Source organism: Rhinoderma darwinii, chromosome 5 (genome assembly GCF_050947455.1).
Source record: "Rhinoderma darwinii isolate aRhiDar2 chromosome 5, aRhiDar2.hap1, whole genome shotgun sequence".
Taxonomy (NCBI): Eukaryota; Metazoa; Chordata; class Amphibia; order Anura; family Rhinodermatidae; genus Rhinoderma; species Rhinoderma darwinii.
The window spans coordinates 159,170,121-159,190,317 of record NC_134691.1 but is presented as its reverse complement, the minus strand read 5'-3'; the positions used below and the strand labels follow the sequence as shown (position 1 = coordinate 159,190,317).

Here is a 20,197-nt window from a genome sequence, read left to right as displayed (position 1 = left end):
AATGGCCTGAACTATAAAAATATTATGTTTTTTTATCCCGTGCAGTAAACGGCCTAAGAAAAATCCCTAAAAAACATTGCCAGAATTGCTGTTTTTTGGTCACTTTGTCTTCCACAAATTTAAATAAAGAGCGGCGTGGCCAGCTATGAGAGTGTGAGGACGTATTTCTCTGAGCTCCTCCATCAGCTTACCTGCAATCAGCTAACATCCAGCTCTTTTAATGCTACACGTCCCTCATCCCCGCAGGGTGACATCGGGACGTTTTTCGGGAGACAGACCCCAATGCAGCGGCGGGCTCCGGTCTGAGGCCCAGGAGCAAGATGGCCGCCCTTCATCTCCACCTGGGCTGCTCCAGTGCTCCAGGGGCTATGGACAGCCGTCTACCGATATCTCCCTGCCACCTCAGGTGTCGACACAAAGGATACCTAGCTGCTCGCTCCGTTCCAGGAGTGTTGATGATACTGGGTCCCAGACATCACGGACCGCCGCCATCCAAGATGGCCTCCCGGATACTCCATGACCTATCCTCGGCCTGCTGCTGTGTCCCAACCGGTCTCCCATGCTGGGGAAGCCCTGATTCGAGGGACCCCCTTGAACGGCCCCGTTGCCACCAGGCCTGCCTCTGAAGCCACCGCTCTTCTCCCTGCCACGTGTGACTGGCCGCCGGCACTCAAAATGACACTTACCATTTGGGATGCAGCGGCCAGACATGTGCACATGGCCCTCCCTGGAGGCTGCATCCCTGCAGGCATCGCTTCCACTGCCTGCAGATGTTCTTCCTGCAGCATCTACCTGCCTGAAGTCCGCACCTGATTTGGGCCCATCTGCACTGGGGGATCCAGGGTCCGCTGCCTCTGACCCTCTGGACCTGCCTCGCCCTTCAGCGGCTCCAGGAACCATCTCATCTCCTCAACCTGAACTGTGAGTATGGAGGTCACAGACCTCATATCACCGTGCCCATTGTTGCACCCTCGGGGTCACAGGCCCACGCACTCCTGCAATCGCACCAAGGCCCTAAGCTCCTAGGGGTCACCCCCTTCGTGGTCCTCAGGCTCATCCTGAGGTAGCCCCCCGCATGTCTAACCGACCACTCCACCTTCGTTGCTGCAGTGGTCTCCCCACTGGCCTCTGTCCTCATCCCATATTCTTAGCCAAGGTTCCGATACCCTCGCCCCCAGTCTTCCTGTTCTGGACTCTGCTCACAACCCGGACAATATTCCGGCTATTTACAGATTAAGTCATCCAGACTCCTCATCCGTATCGGTCTGTGAAAATCGACCGGCCACTCTTTCAGATATCCGTCAGATGGTTCAAACGTTACCCACTGGGGCTGATATGTCTTTCTTTGCCAAGCAGATTGTGGACGAATTTAAAATGGAGTTTACTCGGTTTTGTGCTGAACTTTTCTCACTTTCTACGAGAGTGGATACCCTCGCTCATGATCGTGTCACTGACTGCTACGTTTGCAGCTATGCAATCCACTCTGCTCAACTGTTTACTCTGCAACAACATCTGGATGATATTGAGAATCGTAATCGGAGGAACAATCTCCGTATACGGGGGCCTGCCTGAATCTATCCCTGCATCGGATCTTTTTTCTACACTGTCTATCATCTTCAATAATTTACTGGGTCTTCCGCCAAAAACACATATCGAACTTGATCGTGCTCATAGAGCCTTGCGCCCACTCAATCTTGACAACCAGCGGCCCAGAGATGTCATTTGTCGGGTTCATTTTTATGCCATAAAAGTCTCTATTCTGAAAAACAACAGACAACAACCTACCATTTTCCATCAAGGTACGCAGATACGTATCTTACCGGATCTGTCTAGACACACCTTGGCGCAACGATCGGCTCTTAAACCACTTCTGGAGGTACTTCGGAATTGAGGCATCTTCTTTAGATGGGGCTTCCCCTTTGCCCTAATGGTCAGACAAGAAGGTCATACCTACACTTTGAGAGCTCCGAGTGACTTACCTGACTTCCTTCGGGACCTAGGCCTTTCTCCCATTACTATACAAGAATGGCCCTCGCTGTTGTCTTCTGCTGGCAGAAGCTCTCATGTAGGACGCCCTCCTTATTCGCACCCGACATCTGCTGAGGGTCGCCCCCAGCGAGGTCCCAGAAGACGTTCTGGACGCAGACGTGACAGGGAGCCTACACCGGCAATGGACCCCGCCCGTTCAGCATGAGAGTCTGTGGTGTACGATGCCCTGTTTCTATACTCCAGGACTTCTTTCGCTACCTGCATTGATTTTTAAAGGCCCAGTTGGCCCAATCTCATATACCAAACATTAAATCTTCCACTGGCCATAATGTGGTCCATACGACGCCCGAGATTGTGGATTGCTTTCACGAATTTTAAACTGACCTCTAGAACCTTAGACCCTCCACTGACTCTTCCTCCCCGGACCGGGCCTCTCTGCCCTCTCCTTTCACGCCTTTGTCTAGTGGATGCTGATTTTACCTCGCCAGAGATCCTTGCAGTTATAAAGGAGCTCCCGGGGTAAGGAGTCCCAGACCGGATGGATACACTGCCCAATTTTTTAAAACATTGACTGACTGTTTGGCACCACTTCTGCTCCAAGCCTTTAATTCTATCTATCCTGAGGTCTTGTTCCCCACTGGCTCCACCTTGGCCCTTGTTACGGCCATCGCTAAATCTGGCAAAGAGCCTCAGCTCTGCTCCAGTTATCGCCCCATCTCCTTGCTCAACATAGACCTAAAAATCTATACAAAATTACTTTATTGAATAAACATCTTCCTAACTTAGTACATCCAGATCAGGTGGAATTTGTGCCTGGTCGGGAGGCACGCGATAAAACCTTAGATATTATCCATCATGCCCAGACTCACCACATCCCCCTCATGATCCTTTCTCTAGATGCCGAAAAGGCGTTTAACAGGATATGCTGGCCCGCCCTTCACCAAACTCTTCAACATATAGGACTAGGACCTTCCCTTATGAGTAAAATAATGGCCCTTTATCACACTCCATCCATCCAATTAAAAATAAACGGCCCCCTCTCTGTGCCTTTTGCTATTCATAATGGTACCAGACATGGTTGCCCTTTATCCCCATTGTTGTATGTCCTCGTCATGGAGCATCTCATGGCCTCCATTCGGAACAGCACGGATATTAGGGGTATTCTCATAGGCGGGATAGAATATAAGTGCTCAGCATTTGCCGATGACCTATTGGTTTATCTCACGAACCCCCATATATCTCTTCCATCTTTGATGTCCGAGCTGTCCCGTTTTGGAACATGGTCCAATTTTAAGATCAACTTCTCCAAGTCTGAGGCTTTGAATGTATCCCTTTGAATGTATCCCTTCCGCCCTCGACACTATCACTACTCAAAAGTAATTTCCCTTTCTCCTGGCCTGCTAGGGGTATAACATATTTGGGCGTACGCCTAAGCTCTGATCTCTCACAACTGTTTACTAATAACTTCGCCCCTTTACTAGCCAAATTTCGCACAGATCTTGGCATAAAAGGGAATTCTCCTGTTTTGGCCGTATTAATATTATTAAAATGTCACCCCTCCCCAGATTGCTGTACCTCCTGCAGACAATCCCTATACCCATCCTCTTAATGGCTACGTATCCAACAATGTTTTGGATCCTTCATATGGCCAACAGGTCGTCCCCGCCTGAGTAGGACATTTCTTACTCGCTCTGGGGATGCAGGTGGGGTTGGTCTGCAGGACTGTCGTCTTTATTATCTGGCATCGACTCATGCTCGTGTCCTTGACTTTTTTCATAATCATGACTCTAAACTCTGGGTTCGTTTAGCCCAACAACTCTGTACTTGTACCCTTTCTACTCGGCCATGGACCCTACCTAGGAACAGACCGACTCCCGCCTCGTTTGTTGTTTTCCATACCCTTCTGGCACTGCGGTCCTCTGGAATAGGGGGCTCACTCGTTGACCCACTTGGTCCACTGACCCCTATTACTGACAACTTTCCTGCTGGAGAGGCACGTCTATCCTTCCCGGGTAGGTCTTCCACCAACCCTTTGTACTTCACTCAGGTCCTATCCGATTCCTCTCTACTCCCATTAGCCACTATCTGCCCAGCTGATATGCCTTCACCACGTCACATATTTGAATACTCTCAGTTAAAACATTTCTATAGTGTTACTAAGTGCCAGGCTCACCTTCACCGGCCGCTTACTGACTTCGAGCGCTTATGTGTTTGCACCCTGTCCCCTACACACACCATCTCCACACTCTATAAACTACTCCTCTCCCAGTGATCCCCTCATCTCCCATCCATTCTCTGACGCACAATGGAGACGTTGTTTCTCCCTTTCCCAGAAAGCCTTGATAGCCATACGAGCTCAGGAAACTAGCTACAAAATTATCTCTAGGTGGTATCGGGTCCCCACTGCCCTGCATAAATGCTACCCATCTGTACCTGACACGTGTTGGTGCTGTGGGGCGACGGGGGGGATCCATGTCTCATATTTGGTGGAGTTGCCCCTCCTTGCAGAGTTTTTGGGAGGCGGTTCTTAAAATTATTTTTTAAGTTACTGGAGTCTTGGTCCCGAATGCTCCCAAGCAGTGACAGATTAAGTGTACCACGGGTCCCTGGCTGTTCACACAACTTGAGCCCCCTCCTTCACCCTCACACGCAATTCAACCCCCCCAACCCGCTAACACTATACCCAGTGGCGGATTAAGTAAACCATAGGCCCTAGGCTGTTACCCAAACTTAGGCCCACCTTCCGCACCGCCGCCCTGCCGTAACTATTTTTAACACTACCTTTTTTGGGCAAGCATTAACAAATGGATGTTACGATTCCCCTTGTCACAGGGCTGTGTCCCTACATACTGACAGTATCACACTGTTCTGGGACACATCCTCCTGACAAGGGGAATTGTCTATCAGCCCTGGACTGCAGAAAGACTTTTTGTGAAATACAAGGATTTCCTATAATAAACATGTCAGGAGAGGTGACAGATTCTCTATAAATCTAGTCACTCACAGGTGACGACGTCTCAGATTCTAGTAGGTTTTTTTCCCCTCTTTTCTTCTTCATTCGGTCCAGACTTCATGACGACTTCTCCCGGCCATTTCTGCGGAATTTGCCACTCCGATGTCTTCGGCTCCTCACTTTTCCAACATTTCAACACCTATAAACTAAAATAAAATTATCATGGTGCCACATACTGTGCCCCTAAATATAATAGCACCAAACACTGCGCGCCTGAGTATAATAATACCATACACTGTAAAACACCACATACACACAGCCCCCTGTACATAGTGCCACACACAGCCCCTCTAGATATTACATACCCCCATAGATAGCACCACATACAGCCCCCTGTAGATATCACACATCCCCCTATAGCTAGCACCACACACATCCCCCCGTAGAGAGCTTCACACACAACCCCCGATAAGATAGCGCCATACAGCACTCCTGTAGAGAGCACCACACAGCCCTCCCCCTCTTGTAAATAGCGCCACAGAGCCCCCCTGTAAATAGCGCCACACACATACCGCTGTGGAAAGGGCTACACAGCCCCCCCTTGTATATAGTGCTACACAGCCCTCCCCCTTTGTATATAGGGCCACACAGCGCTCCCCTTGCATATAGGGCCACTTAGTGCTCCCCTCCTTGGATATAGGGCCACATACCGCTTCCCCCTTGTACATAGTGTCACACAGCACTCCCCCCTTGTATATAGTGTCACACAGCACTCCCCCTTGCATATAGGGCCACTTAGCGCTCCCCTCCTTGGATATAGGGCCACATAGCGCTCCCCCTTGTATATAGTGCACACAGCGCTCCCCCCTTTGTATGTAGTGCCACACAGCGCTCCCCTCCCCCTTGTATATAGGGTCACACAGCACTCCCCCCTTGTATATAGTGTAACGGAGAACCCCCCCTTGTATATAGAGTCGCACAGTGCTCCCCTCCCCCTTGTATATAGACCCACACAGCGCTACCCTCCCCCTTGTATATAGACCCACACAGTGCTCCCCTCCCCCTTGTATATAGTCCCACACAGCACTCCTCTCCCCCTTGTATATAGACCCACACAGCGCTCCCCCTTGTATATAGGCCCACACAGCGCTCCCCTCCCCCTTGTATATAGGCCCACACAGCGCTACCCTCCCCCTTGTATATAGGGCCACGCAGCACTTCCCCCTTGTATATAGTGTAACGGAGAACTCTCCCCCACCCCTTGTATATAGTGTCACAGAGCACTCCCCCTCTCCTCCCCCTCCTTGAATGTATACACAGCGGCTCCCCCACCTAAAAAAATATATATATTTTACTTACCTTGCCCCTTGGAGGCCGCTCCAGCTGGACGCATGTGAATCCTCCGGGCTAGACGCATGCGCAGACCGGCATGATGCAGTAGCTCATCATGCCGGGCAGCGCAGGGAGTCTTCCCAGCGCCTTATAGGCTGCAGGCCACCTATAATATTCATTTGTATCGGAGTCCTGAGGACTCCGATACAAATGAATGTGGCTGCCGCTAGCACCGGGGCCCCCTCCAGTGCTAGCGACGCCACCGGGCATGAGGGGGCCCGTGCGGTTCGAGCGGCCATGGGCCCCCCGGGAGCCTTGGGCCCCGGGCGGCTGCCCGAACCGCCCTAATGATGATCCGTCACTGCTCCCGAGGCGGCCTTTTTATTCATATTCCCTATTCCAGTACCCATTTACAAACGCTCCCTAATTAGGCACCTCCTCCAGGCTGCCAAATCGGTTATCCTCTGCATGTGGAAAACGGCAGTTCCTCCCCCTGTTGGATGACTGGTTTCAGGAGGTTGCCTTAATACAGCGAATTGGGCACCTTCTGGCTCATTCCTCGGCTGATTCTACACGATACAAGGACACTTGGTCTCAATGGCTTACGTTCCTCTCTTCTTCCACCTACCGTACTGCAGTGACTTGAGACACAATACCCATCCTTTCCCATGAGACTCCATCTATGAGAGGACTACATACAGGTGCGTAGTGGTTTGCTTGCTCAAACCACGTCTCTGCTAGGTGCATAGCTGCTTCCTCTTATTTACCCATGATAATCCGGAACTGGAGTCCAGGTTCACCATGAACTACCCTTGTCTCTCCTTTGCCCTTGTTTCTTTCCCATTCTATCTTTTCCTTCCTTGTGTCAATTTTGAGTGGTCATTTGCTTCCTGTGATTGCGCACAGCTACTATTGCCACTGTATTTTAGGATTTATAGAAAGCTGAATTATTGTATTTTTATTTCCTTTTTTAAGTAATTCTCCTTTCCATTATTCTTACTCAGACTGCTGTCGTATTTTGCGCTTCCTATATGTTGTGATGTTCACCCTCCTATTTGGGCTGTGCCCTTATTTTTCATGTTCTTTTTCTTATGGGGACACATCTTCTCCAACTCTGTTTGTACTTGTTTGTATTTAAACCAATAAAAATTTTGAATATGAAAAATAAAATGTGATCAAAAAGTCGCATGAATCCAAAAATGGTACCTATAAAAACTATAGCTCGTCTCTCAAAAAACAAGCCCTCATACAGCTCCGTGGACGAAAAAATTAAAACGTTTATGGCTCTTGCAAGATGGCAACAGTAGAAATACTTTCTTTTTACAAATACATTTTATTGTGCAAGAAGTTGCAAAACATAAAAAAGTGCTATAAATTTGGTATTGCCGGAATCGTACTGGTCCGCAGAATAAAGTTAACGTAATTTATAACACATTGTGAACGCTATATAAAAAAAACTATGCCAGAATTGCTGTTTTTGGTCGCCTTGCCTTTTGATAAAAAGTGATCAAAAAGTCGCATGTACCCCAAAATGGTACCAATAAAAACTACAGCTCGTCCCGCAAAAAAACAGCCCTCATGCCACTACGTCTATGAAAAAATAAAATGAGTTAAAGTGTAACTAAACATTTGACAAACTTCTGACATCTCATAGTGACATGTCAGAACTTTTGATTGGTGGGGGTCTGAGCACTGAGACCCCCACCAATCGCTCAAACCAAGCGGCAGGAGCGCTTGTGTGAGCGCTCAGCCGCTTAGTTTCTGTTCGGCTTTTTCCGGAAAGCCGATGTATCGAGTACGGGCTCAAAGACTTTCTATTGAGCCCGTACTCTTGATACATCGATTTCCGGGAAAAGCTGAACAAACACGAAGCGGCTGAGCGCTCACACGAGCGCTTCTGACGCTTCGTTTGAGCGATTGGTGGGGGGTCTGCCCCACCAATCAAAACTTCTAACATGACATGTCAGAAGTTTGTCAAATGTTTAGTTATCCTTTAAGGCTCCCATAAGTGAGGAAAGAAAAAATACGCAGTTGTGCTGGCCCGAGGGGAACATTTCTCCCGTTTCAAACAGGGATTTATCAAGGCCCTAAAATTAGGGAACCAGGAGGGGGGGGGGGGGCAAACATATCTGCTGGATGCGAGGGTGCCCGTATTATACCAGGACACCACTTTCCCAGCAAAATTCCCCAAAATGAAAGGTGCGGAGTGTGGACCAAAAGGGGATAAGAAAGGAAACCATCTATCAGTTTGACACTGGCCTGTGCAGTGAGGATTGCTCCAAAGCATAACAAATATCTTTGGATTATTTTATTGTTTTTTTTACCCCATTATTATACCACCTGACTATGCCCCTGATGTACTCTGCCCAGCCTACATATGCCCTCACATTATAAACAAAATACCAGAACTCCAAACAAAACTCCTACCAAGCAAAATCCACGCTCCAAAAGCCAAATGGCACTCCCTCTCTTCTGAACCCTACAGTGTGCCCAAACAGCAGATTACATCCACATATATGGCATCACCAAACCAAGGAGAACCCTTTTAACAATTTTTGGGGTGTGTCTCCAGTGGCACAGCTGGGCACAACATATTTGCCACTGAAATGGCATATCTGGGGAAAAATTGCAGTTTTTACTTTGCACCATTCTCAGCGCAATCATTTATGGAAAACCCTTTAATAAATGCCTTGAGGGGTGTAGTTTCCAAAATGGGGTCACTTCCCAGGGATTTCTTTTATTATTTTACATAAGAGCCTCTGCAATTGTAAACCAATACTTTGTAAGTCTCACTTATACCTTTGCACATATTCACCTCATAACTTATTTATAATTTAACGCAACACATTTTACACACACACACACACACACACACACACACACACACACACATTAAATGATGTAGGAGTATTTTTATTTTTCACACATATATTAGTATATATATTTTTTCACGCAGGTTCACTTCTTATGTCACTATTGTGGTATTATGTTTTACATATTAAATTGACATATATGCCTAAATATACTTCTAGTATTATAATGTCATTAATGTATGTACATATATTTCTGTACCTGGTTTGCACAAATACTCTTTATATACACTTTCAGCACATTTATTTTAATTTAGGTATGATTTGTCACGGATATCCAAGTATATTATATTTCATTTCATTTTACACACACATTTCTTTTTATTATTGTATATATGTTCAATTATGGTAGTTTTTGTGTACTTATATCACTACTGTGGGATCCTTCTATGGTTAACATATGCCGAGAATGTATGGGTGAATATAGCACATTTGAATAATATTACATATACATATATAGCCATCTGCAATCATTGCTTGGTATTATATGTTATGTTTTCCACACCTTTTAAGCACTTTTTGTGTCTCTATATGGGGTCTTACATATCAATATTTACCTTTTTCATTGTTCCTCCTATCATCTGCTGTTTATTCTTCCTCCTGTGTCGATCTCTCATTGGCGGCCAGTGTCCGGCCTCTGTATGCGTCATCTGCGGCGTGTCTGCGGCTTGATCCACGTGACCGAGTCACCCTGACTCGGTCTCGGGTTTCTGGCTCGGGCTCGCCTCTGCTGGCGTCGATGGGGGCGCGGCTTCTCTGGCCTCCTGGAGACAGCGACCAATAACTACACAGGAGGAGTGCTGCTACTATCCGATCCTCCTGTGTCGCTCTCTCATTGGCGGCCGGCGTCCGGCCCCTGTCTGCGTCATCTGCGGCGTGCCTACGGCTTGATCCACGTGGCTGAGTCATTGTGACTCGGTCTCGGGCTTCCGGCTCGGGCTCGCCTCTGCTGACGTCGATGGGGGCGCGGCCTTTTCGGCCTCCTGAGACAGCGACCAATAACTACACAGGAGGAATGTTGTCATTTTCCGGCACACATAACAGCTGCACTATTTCATGTTCATTGGCTTACCTCTACATAAAGACCCTTTGACCTCAACCTCACACCACCCCCAGACGAAGGCATTAGCGCCGAAACGCGCGTTGGGGAGGATCCCGGCTGTACTTACCGTGCTTATTCATAATGGGTATGTGTGACTTTCCATCCCTTTGATGCAAATCCACTTTGTTTCACTTCCATCTTGTACTTGCTTGTTTCACTTGAATGTATAGTGATATATGGAATGCTGAGGTCAGTGGACCATGACTATTTTATCAGCATTGTAATTTGGCTTATGTTGTGATCTCTGCTTATAGGTTTATGCAGTTTACATTACCTTGCATATAAACTTTTATATATTTTGCTCACCTGTTTAAGCAGTTTACAGTACCTCATTACTATATACATATATTTGTAAGCATCCAGTGGAATTTTTTCCATCTAGGGAGTTCATATTTTGCATGCACCGTTTTCTATGCAGTTCAATATATATTCAGCCGAGTATCCATGTTTTTACTGTTGGTTTATGGATTCTTTTATCATCATCATACAGTGTATTTCATGTCAATAAAGTATTTTTGTATTTTTTCATCATTCTATTGTCTCTCAGCATTCATTGTTTCTTCTATTGGTCTTATTTATTCAATTAGTATGCTGTTTGGGTTTAACACCCTGGAATCAACCCTTAGAGTCATATATATATCTCACTTGCGATATGCTCTTTATTGGGGTATGTAGATTCATGTTGCTTTTTCGGATCGGTTATATTTGCCACTGAAATGGCATATCTGGGGAAAAATTGCAGTTTTTACTTTGCACCATTCTCAGCGCAATCATTTATGGAAAACCCTTTAATAAATGCCTTGAGGGGTGTAGTTTCCAAAATGGGGTCACTTCCCAGGGATTTCTTTTATTATTTTACATAAGAGCCTCTGCAATTGTAAACCAATACTTTGTAAGTCGACAAATTAGGCCTCAATTTGGCATGGTACTCTTTCACTCCTGAGTCCTGTCGATCGAGAACTGACTTTAACGGGTTCCGTCAGGCTTCCACCATGATGACTGTCATTTTACCAGGCAAAATAGCGCAGCTTTCTGCACTATTTTGTCTGGCATTTTTGATCTATGACGATGGACCCTAACAGAGCCTCCAACGCACATGTGAATGAAGTCTTAGGCCCCATGCACACGAACGTGCTTTTGCGGCCGTAATTCCCCCTGAAATCCACGGGAGAATTGTGGCCCCATTCATTCTTATGGGGCCATGCACACGACCGTGGTTTCCACGGCCCGTGCATGGCCCAGGAGCCTGGACCGCAGAAAGAACGGGCATGTCTTGTTACGGCCATGTTCTGCAGTCCAGGCTCATAGAAAATAATGGCCGCGGCCATGTGCACGGCCCGCAGTTTGCGGGTGACACTCCGCTGCCGGCCGACCCGAAAATCACGGCCGTGCACATGGCTACGGTCATGTGCATGAGGCCTTACAGATTTTTTTTAAGTCTGACTCTGAGAATAAGCATATTATTTTATTTTGTTTCAGATTGTGAAAAGACATTCAAGGCTATATACACTCAAAAATATGAAAAAGATGTAGAAAAGGATGTTGCTGCAATTAAGGTAAGACTTTTTCAGAAAGATAGATGCAATAGTTGAAAACAACTCTCAGCATCTAAGTTTGAGCTATTTGATAAATCAAAATTAGGACAAAGAAAAAATCCAAGGAAATTCTCCCAACGTCTCCCTTCTATTCTTGTTAATAGACCTTTTTTCCCCCTGATAATGTAGAACAATTGTGTAGGGTGAAAGTGTCCTGAGGAATGCAAGCTCAAAAACATTTTTTATTCACTCTATTTCCCATGCTATCTTTAGTGTCATGCACATTTTTTTCCCTCAAAACATTTTATTCAAATTTCCAGTTTAATACAGGAGTTATAAAGCAGGTCAAATCAACAAAGCATGGGGAGACGACAAAGTCAATGCAATTCACATAAGGGTATGTGCACACGGCAGCAGGCTTTTACGTCTGAAATGACAGACTGTTTTCAGGAGAAAACAGCTGCCTCGTTTCAGCCGTAATTGCTCCTCCTCGCATTTTGCGAGGCTTCTCTGACAGCCGTAAATTTTGAGCTGCTCTTCATTGAGTTCAATGAAGAACGGCTCAAATTACGTCTGAAAGAAGTGTCCTGCACTTCTTTTGACGAGGCTGTATTTTTACGCGTCGTCGTTTGACTGCTGTCAAACGACGACGCGTAAATGACAGGTTGTCTGCACAGTACGTCGGCAAACACATTCAGATGAATGGGCAGATGTTTGCCGACGTATTGTAGCCCTATTTTCAGACGTAAAACGAGGCATAATACGCCTCGTTTACGTCTGAAAATAGGTCGTGTGAACCCAGCCTAACAGAAATACAAACAGTATAATACTCTTAATAACAAAACTACAACAACCCTGGTGTTTTAGGAACAGGAGAATAAACCCGCTAACCTACACATATCCACCTCCGAAATACCTAGTCTACACTATTCTATGCAGTACCAGGTAGAATATCGAAAATGGGATTCCAGATCCCACCTCTCATCGGACATGACCCACCTATGTAGAATCCACAAAATTGAAAGAAAAGCTTAATATGTTTGTATGCTTGGCTTTGGTCCTCTTAGTAGGCGGTTGTACATATATCCATCGTTTCAAACTACAGTGCTTCGCAGCCAGTAGAACAATATGGACAATAGTCGCTAGTCCAGGCTGTGTCATATGCTTTTATTTGCATCTATGTGTAACAACGCCGGCAGGCCACAAGACTGCACATCTAGCAATCCCAACACTACTGTAGGGACGACTTGTGAACCAACTGGACAGTCAAAGGGAATTATGGAACACGTACAACAATACTGATAGACAACAGGAATACAAGGGATAGGGACTTGCCAATTGAAGGCAGGATGGAACAAGATGATGTTAGATGGCTGATGGGAACAAATGGGTGATGATAAAAAAAAAACTAACCCTAACTAACTTGACCTATATCTATCCCTGGATTACTCCTACTATCTAATCCTGACTACACAAACCACTAATCCTCGCTGTCCCCAATGGAATCCCTAAACTGAAGATACTGTCCCTACCACAGCCCCAGGTAGGCACTGGGAACCAGAAGCAATAAAAACAGCACAATCCGATCCCAAACTCAAAGAAACCAGGCAAGCAGGAAAGAAAACAATAAAACTAACCAACTAACAGGACTAGAGACAGAAGCAAATACGGACTGAGGAAATACTGGAAAAGCACACTAAACTGTAATAAATGATCCGACTAGCACATGGCAAACACACATAGCAAGTACTATAACTAACACCCTAGATCTGACACCAGAGATTCTTACGGAGAGGCAGACCAATCAGGTGTCTCTCTCTGAACGAGTCACTAGCTTTTGACCACACTGATGAATCAGCTTTGCAGCAGTTGCCTGAGCAACTGCCCCCTGCTACTGTTTAATAGCTGAGAGATGACAAGCTTGCAGAAATAGACATGCTTCTCGTAACAGTACCACTCTTCAGGTTAGGCTTGAAACTTTAACACTGGGTTTTCTTCTGAATTAGCAACATGAAAGGCTCTAATGAATTTTTCAGAATGGATGTTTCCAGCTGATACCCAGGATCTCTCCTCTAGTCTAAGAATAGACTTCCTGAAAGAAGACACAGGTTTAATGTTGGAACATTGAAAGGTTCTGGGAGTTCTCATACTTTAGGGCAATTCCAACAAAAAATAAACTTATTACACTCCTTTCCCTCCCATGACTACTTAACTGTTCACTTACTCAAATTTTCTAATAGAATCCCTAGAGCAGAGAGGAGGCAGATTCACTGCTTCACTGAAAGAACAGGTTACAGCTGCCCATAGAAGTCTATAGAGAGGGGATGTAATATCCAACAGCTCACAATTGTCCACATCACTGTTTAACTCAGCTGCAGAAAATTTTCTGGAAAAGAAGGCGCTTTGGTGTAACTTGTAATCATCAGCATTCTCTTCCAACAGTATAGCCCCAGCTCCCACATCGATCTGAGGCCAAGGATTTTTAAGGAGAGGCAGTCCAATCAGGTCACTAACACCAAACGAGTCACAGGCTCGCATCAGTGTTGTCACCTAACCTACACTGATGAATCAACTCTGAAGCAGTTGCCTCAGCAGCTGCCCCATCTACTGCTCAATAGCTAGGAGATTTTGAGCGTGCAGGATTAGACCTGCTGCTCATAACACTATGTAAACCGTAGTGTGAATTCAATATATTTATAATGCTAAAATTGTAAACATGACTACCAACATTGTTTAAATTCCAGTTTAATCATAATTAAAAATCAAACTAAAATGTGATCAATGGCTGTAAATTAGGTCATGCATGACTATTATTAGCCATAGTCCAAATAATGAAGGTCGTTTTAGATGGGTCTCATGCTCACAGCAATATCATATGCACAGACTTGTTTGCCGAATCCTCTGGTCTACAGCTGGATCTGACAGTACAGAATTAGCCCATGTAGGTGGAGATAAAAAGCTCTTTGAAAGATTGGGAGCACTTAGTATTGCACAAGGAGATATTGCAGCATGTTTGAAAATTTCCATAACTTAAAATGAAAAGATTTTGCTTTGATGGGGTTTGAGGACCTAAATGTTTTTTCGTTGTTAACCGAGACTAGTAATTGTCTTAGCAGAATGCGTTTACGGTTTCCTTATTAAAGGTCTACTCCCATCTTATAAAGTGACGGCAATACGCTAGGACATGCCATCACTTTGTGATCGGTGGAATCTGACTTCTAGGACCTCTGCGGATCCTGCTAATGAAAGGGACTGCTATTCTTGCTTTTCTCCGGCCCCATTCAAGTGAATGGGACAGCTGCCGTTCCCTGTACAGCCGGTTGGCTGTGAGCGCCACTGTGCAGGTAAAACTTAGAAGGGGATGCAGCGCTTAATCCGAGCTGCAACCCCTTAATTTTCAGGATTGGTAGGGGTCACAGAGGTCGGACCCCCATTGATCATAAAGTGATGACATAACCTAGGAATAACCCTTGAGAAGGGACAATTGAGCTATTTTTCAGGGTTTAGGCTAGGCCCCTTATTTTAAGTGAAGGATAATATTAATGCTACAGCATACAAAAATATTTTGGACAATTGTATGCTTCCAACTTTGTGGGAACAGTTTGGTGAGGGCACTCTCCTGTTCCAGCTTGACTGTGCCCCTGTGCACAAAGCAAGGTCCATAAAGACATAGTTTGACAAGCTAAATGTGGACTCAAGTGGCCTGCTCAGAGCTTTGACCTCAATCTCATCAAACACATTTGGGATGAACTCGAATGCCAATTGCAAGACAGACCTGCCTGACCTCACAAATGCTCTTTTAGCTTAAAGAGGCTCTGTCACCATATTATAAGTGGCCTATCTCCTACATAAGGAGATGGGCGCTATAATGTAGGTGACAGCAGTGCTTTTTATTTAACCCCTTTAGGACACAGCCTGTTTTGGCCTTGTGGACACAGCCTATTTTTTCAAATCTGACATGTGTCACTTTATGTGGTAATAACTCCGGAATGCTTTTACCTATCCAAGCGATTCTGAGATTGTTTTCTCGTGACATATTGTACTTTATGTTAGTGAAAAAATGTGGTCGATAAATTCAATATTTATTTGTGAAAAACTTCAAATTTTAGCAAAAATTTGCAAAAATTAGCATTTTTCTAAATTTAAATGTATTTGCTTGTGAAACAGATAGTAATACCACACATAATAGTTACTAGTTAACATCCCCTATATGTCTACTTTATGTTTGCATCATTTTTTTTCACGTACTTTTATTTTTCTAGGACTTTACGAGGCTTAGAACTTTAGCAGCAATTTCTCATATTTTCAATAAAATTTCAAAAGGCTATTTTTTCAGGGACCAGTTCAGTTCTGAAGTGGCTTTGAGGGACTTATATATTAGAAAGTCCCCATAAATCACCCCATTTTGAAAACTGCGCCCCTCAAGGTATTCAAAACCACATTCAGAAAATATTTTAACCCTTTAGGCGTTTCACAGGAATTAAGGCAAAGTAGAGGTGAAATTTACAAATGTCATTTTTTTTGCCGAAATTCATTTGTAATAAAAAAAAATCTGTAACACAGAAGGATTTACCAGGGAAACGCAACTCAATATTTATTGCCCAGATTCTGCAGATTTTAGAAATATCCAACATGTGGCCCTAGTGTCCTAATGGACTGAAACACAGGCCTCAGAAGCAAAGGAGCAGCTAGTGGATTTCGGGGCCTCCTTTTTTTAGGAATATATTTTAGGCACCATGTCAGGTTTGAGGCGGTCTTGTGGTACCTAAACAGCCGAAACCCCTCCAAAGTGACCCCATTTTGGAAACTACACCCCTCAAGGCATTTTTCTAGGGGTATAGATAGCATATTGACCCCACAGTTTTTTTGCAGAATTTAGTGGAATTAGTCTGTGAAGATGAAAATCACCTATTTTTCTGTGGAAACATAGAATTTTTTCATTTTTACAAGGAATAAAGGAGAAAAAGCACCCCAAAATTTGTAAAGCAATTTCTCCCGATTACGGCAATACCCCATATGTGGTCGTAAACTGATGTTTGGACCCACAGCAGGGCTCAGAAGGGAGGGAGCGCCTTTTGGATTTTGGAGTGCAGATTTTGCTGGATTGGTTTTCAGTGCCATGTCGGGTTTGCAACGCCCCGGAGGGACCAAAACAGTGGAAACCCGCCAAAAGTGACCCCATTTTGGAATCTACACCCCTCAAGGAATTTTTCTAGTGGTATAGTGAGCATTTTGGCCCCTCAGGATCTTTTTTAGAGCTAGGGTGACCAAAAAACAGCGATTTTGGCGCTTTAAATTCTTTATTTATTACAGCGTTCACCGTGCGCAATAAATTACGTTTTAATTTATTCTGCCGGTCGGTACCATTACGCCGATACCATATGTGTATAGTTTTTTTTAAGTTTTGCAGCGTTTGCACAATAAAATTAAGTTTCTATAAAATAATATATTTTCTGGGACACACTATTCTGAGCCGTAACTTTTTTATTTTTTCGTCAAAAAAGCTGTGGGAGGTCTTGTTTTTTGCGGGACGGGTTGTAGTTTTTATTGGTACCATTTTGGGGTAAATGCGACTTTTTGATCACTTTTTATTCTATATCTTGGGAGGGGTGGTGACCAAAAAATAGCGATGCTGACAGTTTTCCGTTTATTTTGTTTGCGGCGTTCACCGTGCGGAAAAATTAACATTATAGTTTCATAGATTGGGTCGTTACGAACGCGGCGATACAAAATATGTGTACTTTTTTTTTAACGTTTTCATTTTTTCCCTATAATAAATGACTTATTATAGGAAAACAAAACCTTTTATTTTTACACTTTTATAAAACATTTTTATTAACTTTTTTTTACTTTTTACACTTTATATTTTTGTTTATTAACTTTTCTTTTACTTTTTACACTTTCTTTTTTTGACCTGCAGCTCTGATCGCTGCTAGAATACATTACACTACCTAGGTAGTGTAAAGTATTCCAACTGTCAGTGTGACGTCACAGTCACTCTGACAGTTGGTCTACGAGGATCAACATAGGCTGATCCTCATAGGCTGACATACATGGCAGACCTGGGGGCCGTTGTCTGGCCCCCGGGTGCCATCACAAGCATCAGAAGCTCCCACGATTGCATGGGGGCTGCTGATGCGCTACAAACCCGCTACATGCGGAGATCGCAATCGAGCCCCGCATGTAACGGGTTAATTGCCGAAATCAGCGGCGATGAGCCGCTGATCGGCAACACTGGAGAGTGTCAGCTGTCGGGGACAGCTGATCTCTAAGTTCCCGATGCACACTGTCGCCGACAGTGTGCATCGGGAACGGCACAGTGACTTTCTGTCACTCTGACAGGAAGCCTATCAGGACCAGCCGAAGGTTGGTCCTGATGGGCTTCTGTCCATGGCAGACCCGGAAGCCATTGTTTGGCTTCCGTTTGCCATACTAACTATCGGCAGACCCCGCGATTTCGGACGGGGGTCTGCCGATATGTTAGAAACCCCTAAAATTCGGCGATTGCACCCGATCGCCGAATTTAAGGGGTTAATGCGCCGAAATCAGCGGCAAAGGAACGCTGGCCGGCAAGAGGGGAGTGTCAGCTGTCGGCGACAGCTGACCTCCTGGTTCCCGGTGCACACTGTCGCCGACTGTGTGCACCGGGATTAACTCAGTAACTGTACGTCCTCGTGCGGGAAGTAACTTCCCGCAACGACGGACAGTTACGTCCTGGTGCGGGTAGGGGTTAATAAAATGATCTATTTTTACCACTTTATTAGCGTTTTTAGATTTATGCTAATGAGTTGCTTAATGCCCAAGTGGGCGTATTTTTACTTTAGACCAAGTGGGCGTTGTACAGAGGAGTGTATGACGCTGACCAATCAGCATCATGCACTCCTCTCCATTCATTTACACAGCGCATAGGGATCCTGCTAGATCCTTATGTGCTGTCTTATACTAGCACATTAACAATACTGAAGTGTTTAGAGAGTGAATAGACATTCCACGGGATGTCTATTCACAATCTCTGCACTTCGTTACTGTTTCTATGGTAGTTACAGCAGAGGACGCGTAATCTCGTTGTAACCTGTCATTTACCGCGTAATCTCGCGAGATTACGCGTCCTCTGCTGTAACTACAACAGACAGAGTAACGAAGTGCAGAGATTGTGAATAGACATCCCGGGGAATGGCTATTCACTCTCTAAACACTTCAGTATTGTTAATGTGTTAGTATAAGACAACTCATAAGGATCTAAGAGGATCGCTATGTGCTGTGTAAATGAATGGAGAGGAGTGCATGATGCTGATTGGTCAGCGTCATACACTCCCCTGTACAACGCCCACTTAGTCTAAAGTAAAAATACGCCCACTTGGGCATTAAGCAACTCATTAGCATAAATCTAAAAATGCTAATAAAGTGGTAAAAATAGATCGTTTTTTTAAATAAAAAGCATTACTGTCACCTACATTATAGCGCCGATCTCCTTATGTAGGAGATAGGGCACTTATAATGTGGTGACAGAGCCTCTTTAAAGAGAATCTGTCAATAGATTAGTAATGCCTTATCTGCTATCTGATCTAATATGCGCTGTTACTGTAAAGGATCTGCCAGGCACACCTTCGGGGTTAACTCCCAGAACTAATCAGTCAGCACCTGAGAATACATCCCTGAGACTGACTCCTGCTTCCACCATTCAGGCTGGCAGGCTTAGGAGTGGGAGAGCCTATCGTAACCTGGCCAGACTCAGCTAGCTCCCGCCCTCGGTCTATTTAAGCCTGCACTTCCTGTCCCTCGGTCCTTGTGATTCTTTCCTTGTGGTTTCCTGGCCCAGCTACAGCTCCTGGTATTTTTGATCCTGCTCCATACAGACCCTGGCTTACCGACTACTCTTCTGCTTTTCGTTTTGTACCTCGCACACTCCTGGCTTGACTCGGCTCGTTCACCACTCTGGTTGCTCACGGTGTTGCCGTGGGCAACGGCCCCTTTTCCTTGCTTGTGTTCCTTTGTGTGTTTGTCGTGCACTTACTGAGCGCAGGGACCGCCGCCCAGTTGTACCCCGTCGCCTAGGGCGGGTCGTTGCAAGTAGGCAGGGACAGAGTGGCGGGTAGATTAGGGCTCACTTGTCCGTCTCCCTACCCCCTGCCATTACAGTTACACTGATAATGCTAGTGAAAGTTGTCTCCCAAAAAGTTTATTACTTTAAAAGTTATGAGCTTTTTTTTAAAATATGCAAATGAGGCTATACTAGACAAGTAGGTGTCAACACCAGCTATTCTCCTGAGGTGGAGCTACCTGACAGCCTCTGACGCTGTCCTATCAGCATGAAGCTGCTTTACACAGTGTGGGAGACTGAGGCTGGAGGGAAGGGGAATCACTTAAAACACCCATATCTCCTGCTGTGATCCACCTAGAACAGTGGTGACATATG

General features: G+C 45.2%; 1 protein-coding gene across 1 annotated transcript in view; it reads left to right on the top strand.

Annotated features, from left to right (window-relative positions):
* The window catches only part of RIPK1 (receptor interacting serine/threonine kinase 1), a 108,620-nt gene that overhangs the window by 68,814 nt on the left and 19,609 nt on the right, over positions 1-20,197 (top strand). Inside the window, exon 7 of the mRNA XM_075828468.1 lies at positions 11,726-11,802. Within this exon, the coding sequence (XP_075684583.1) occupies positions 11,726-11,802 (77 nt within the window). The remainder of the gene's footprint in view (positions 1-11,725; positions 11,803-20,197) is intronic.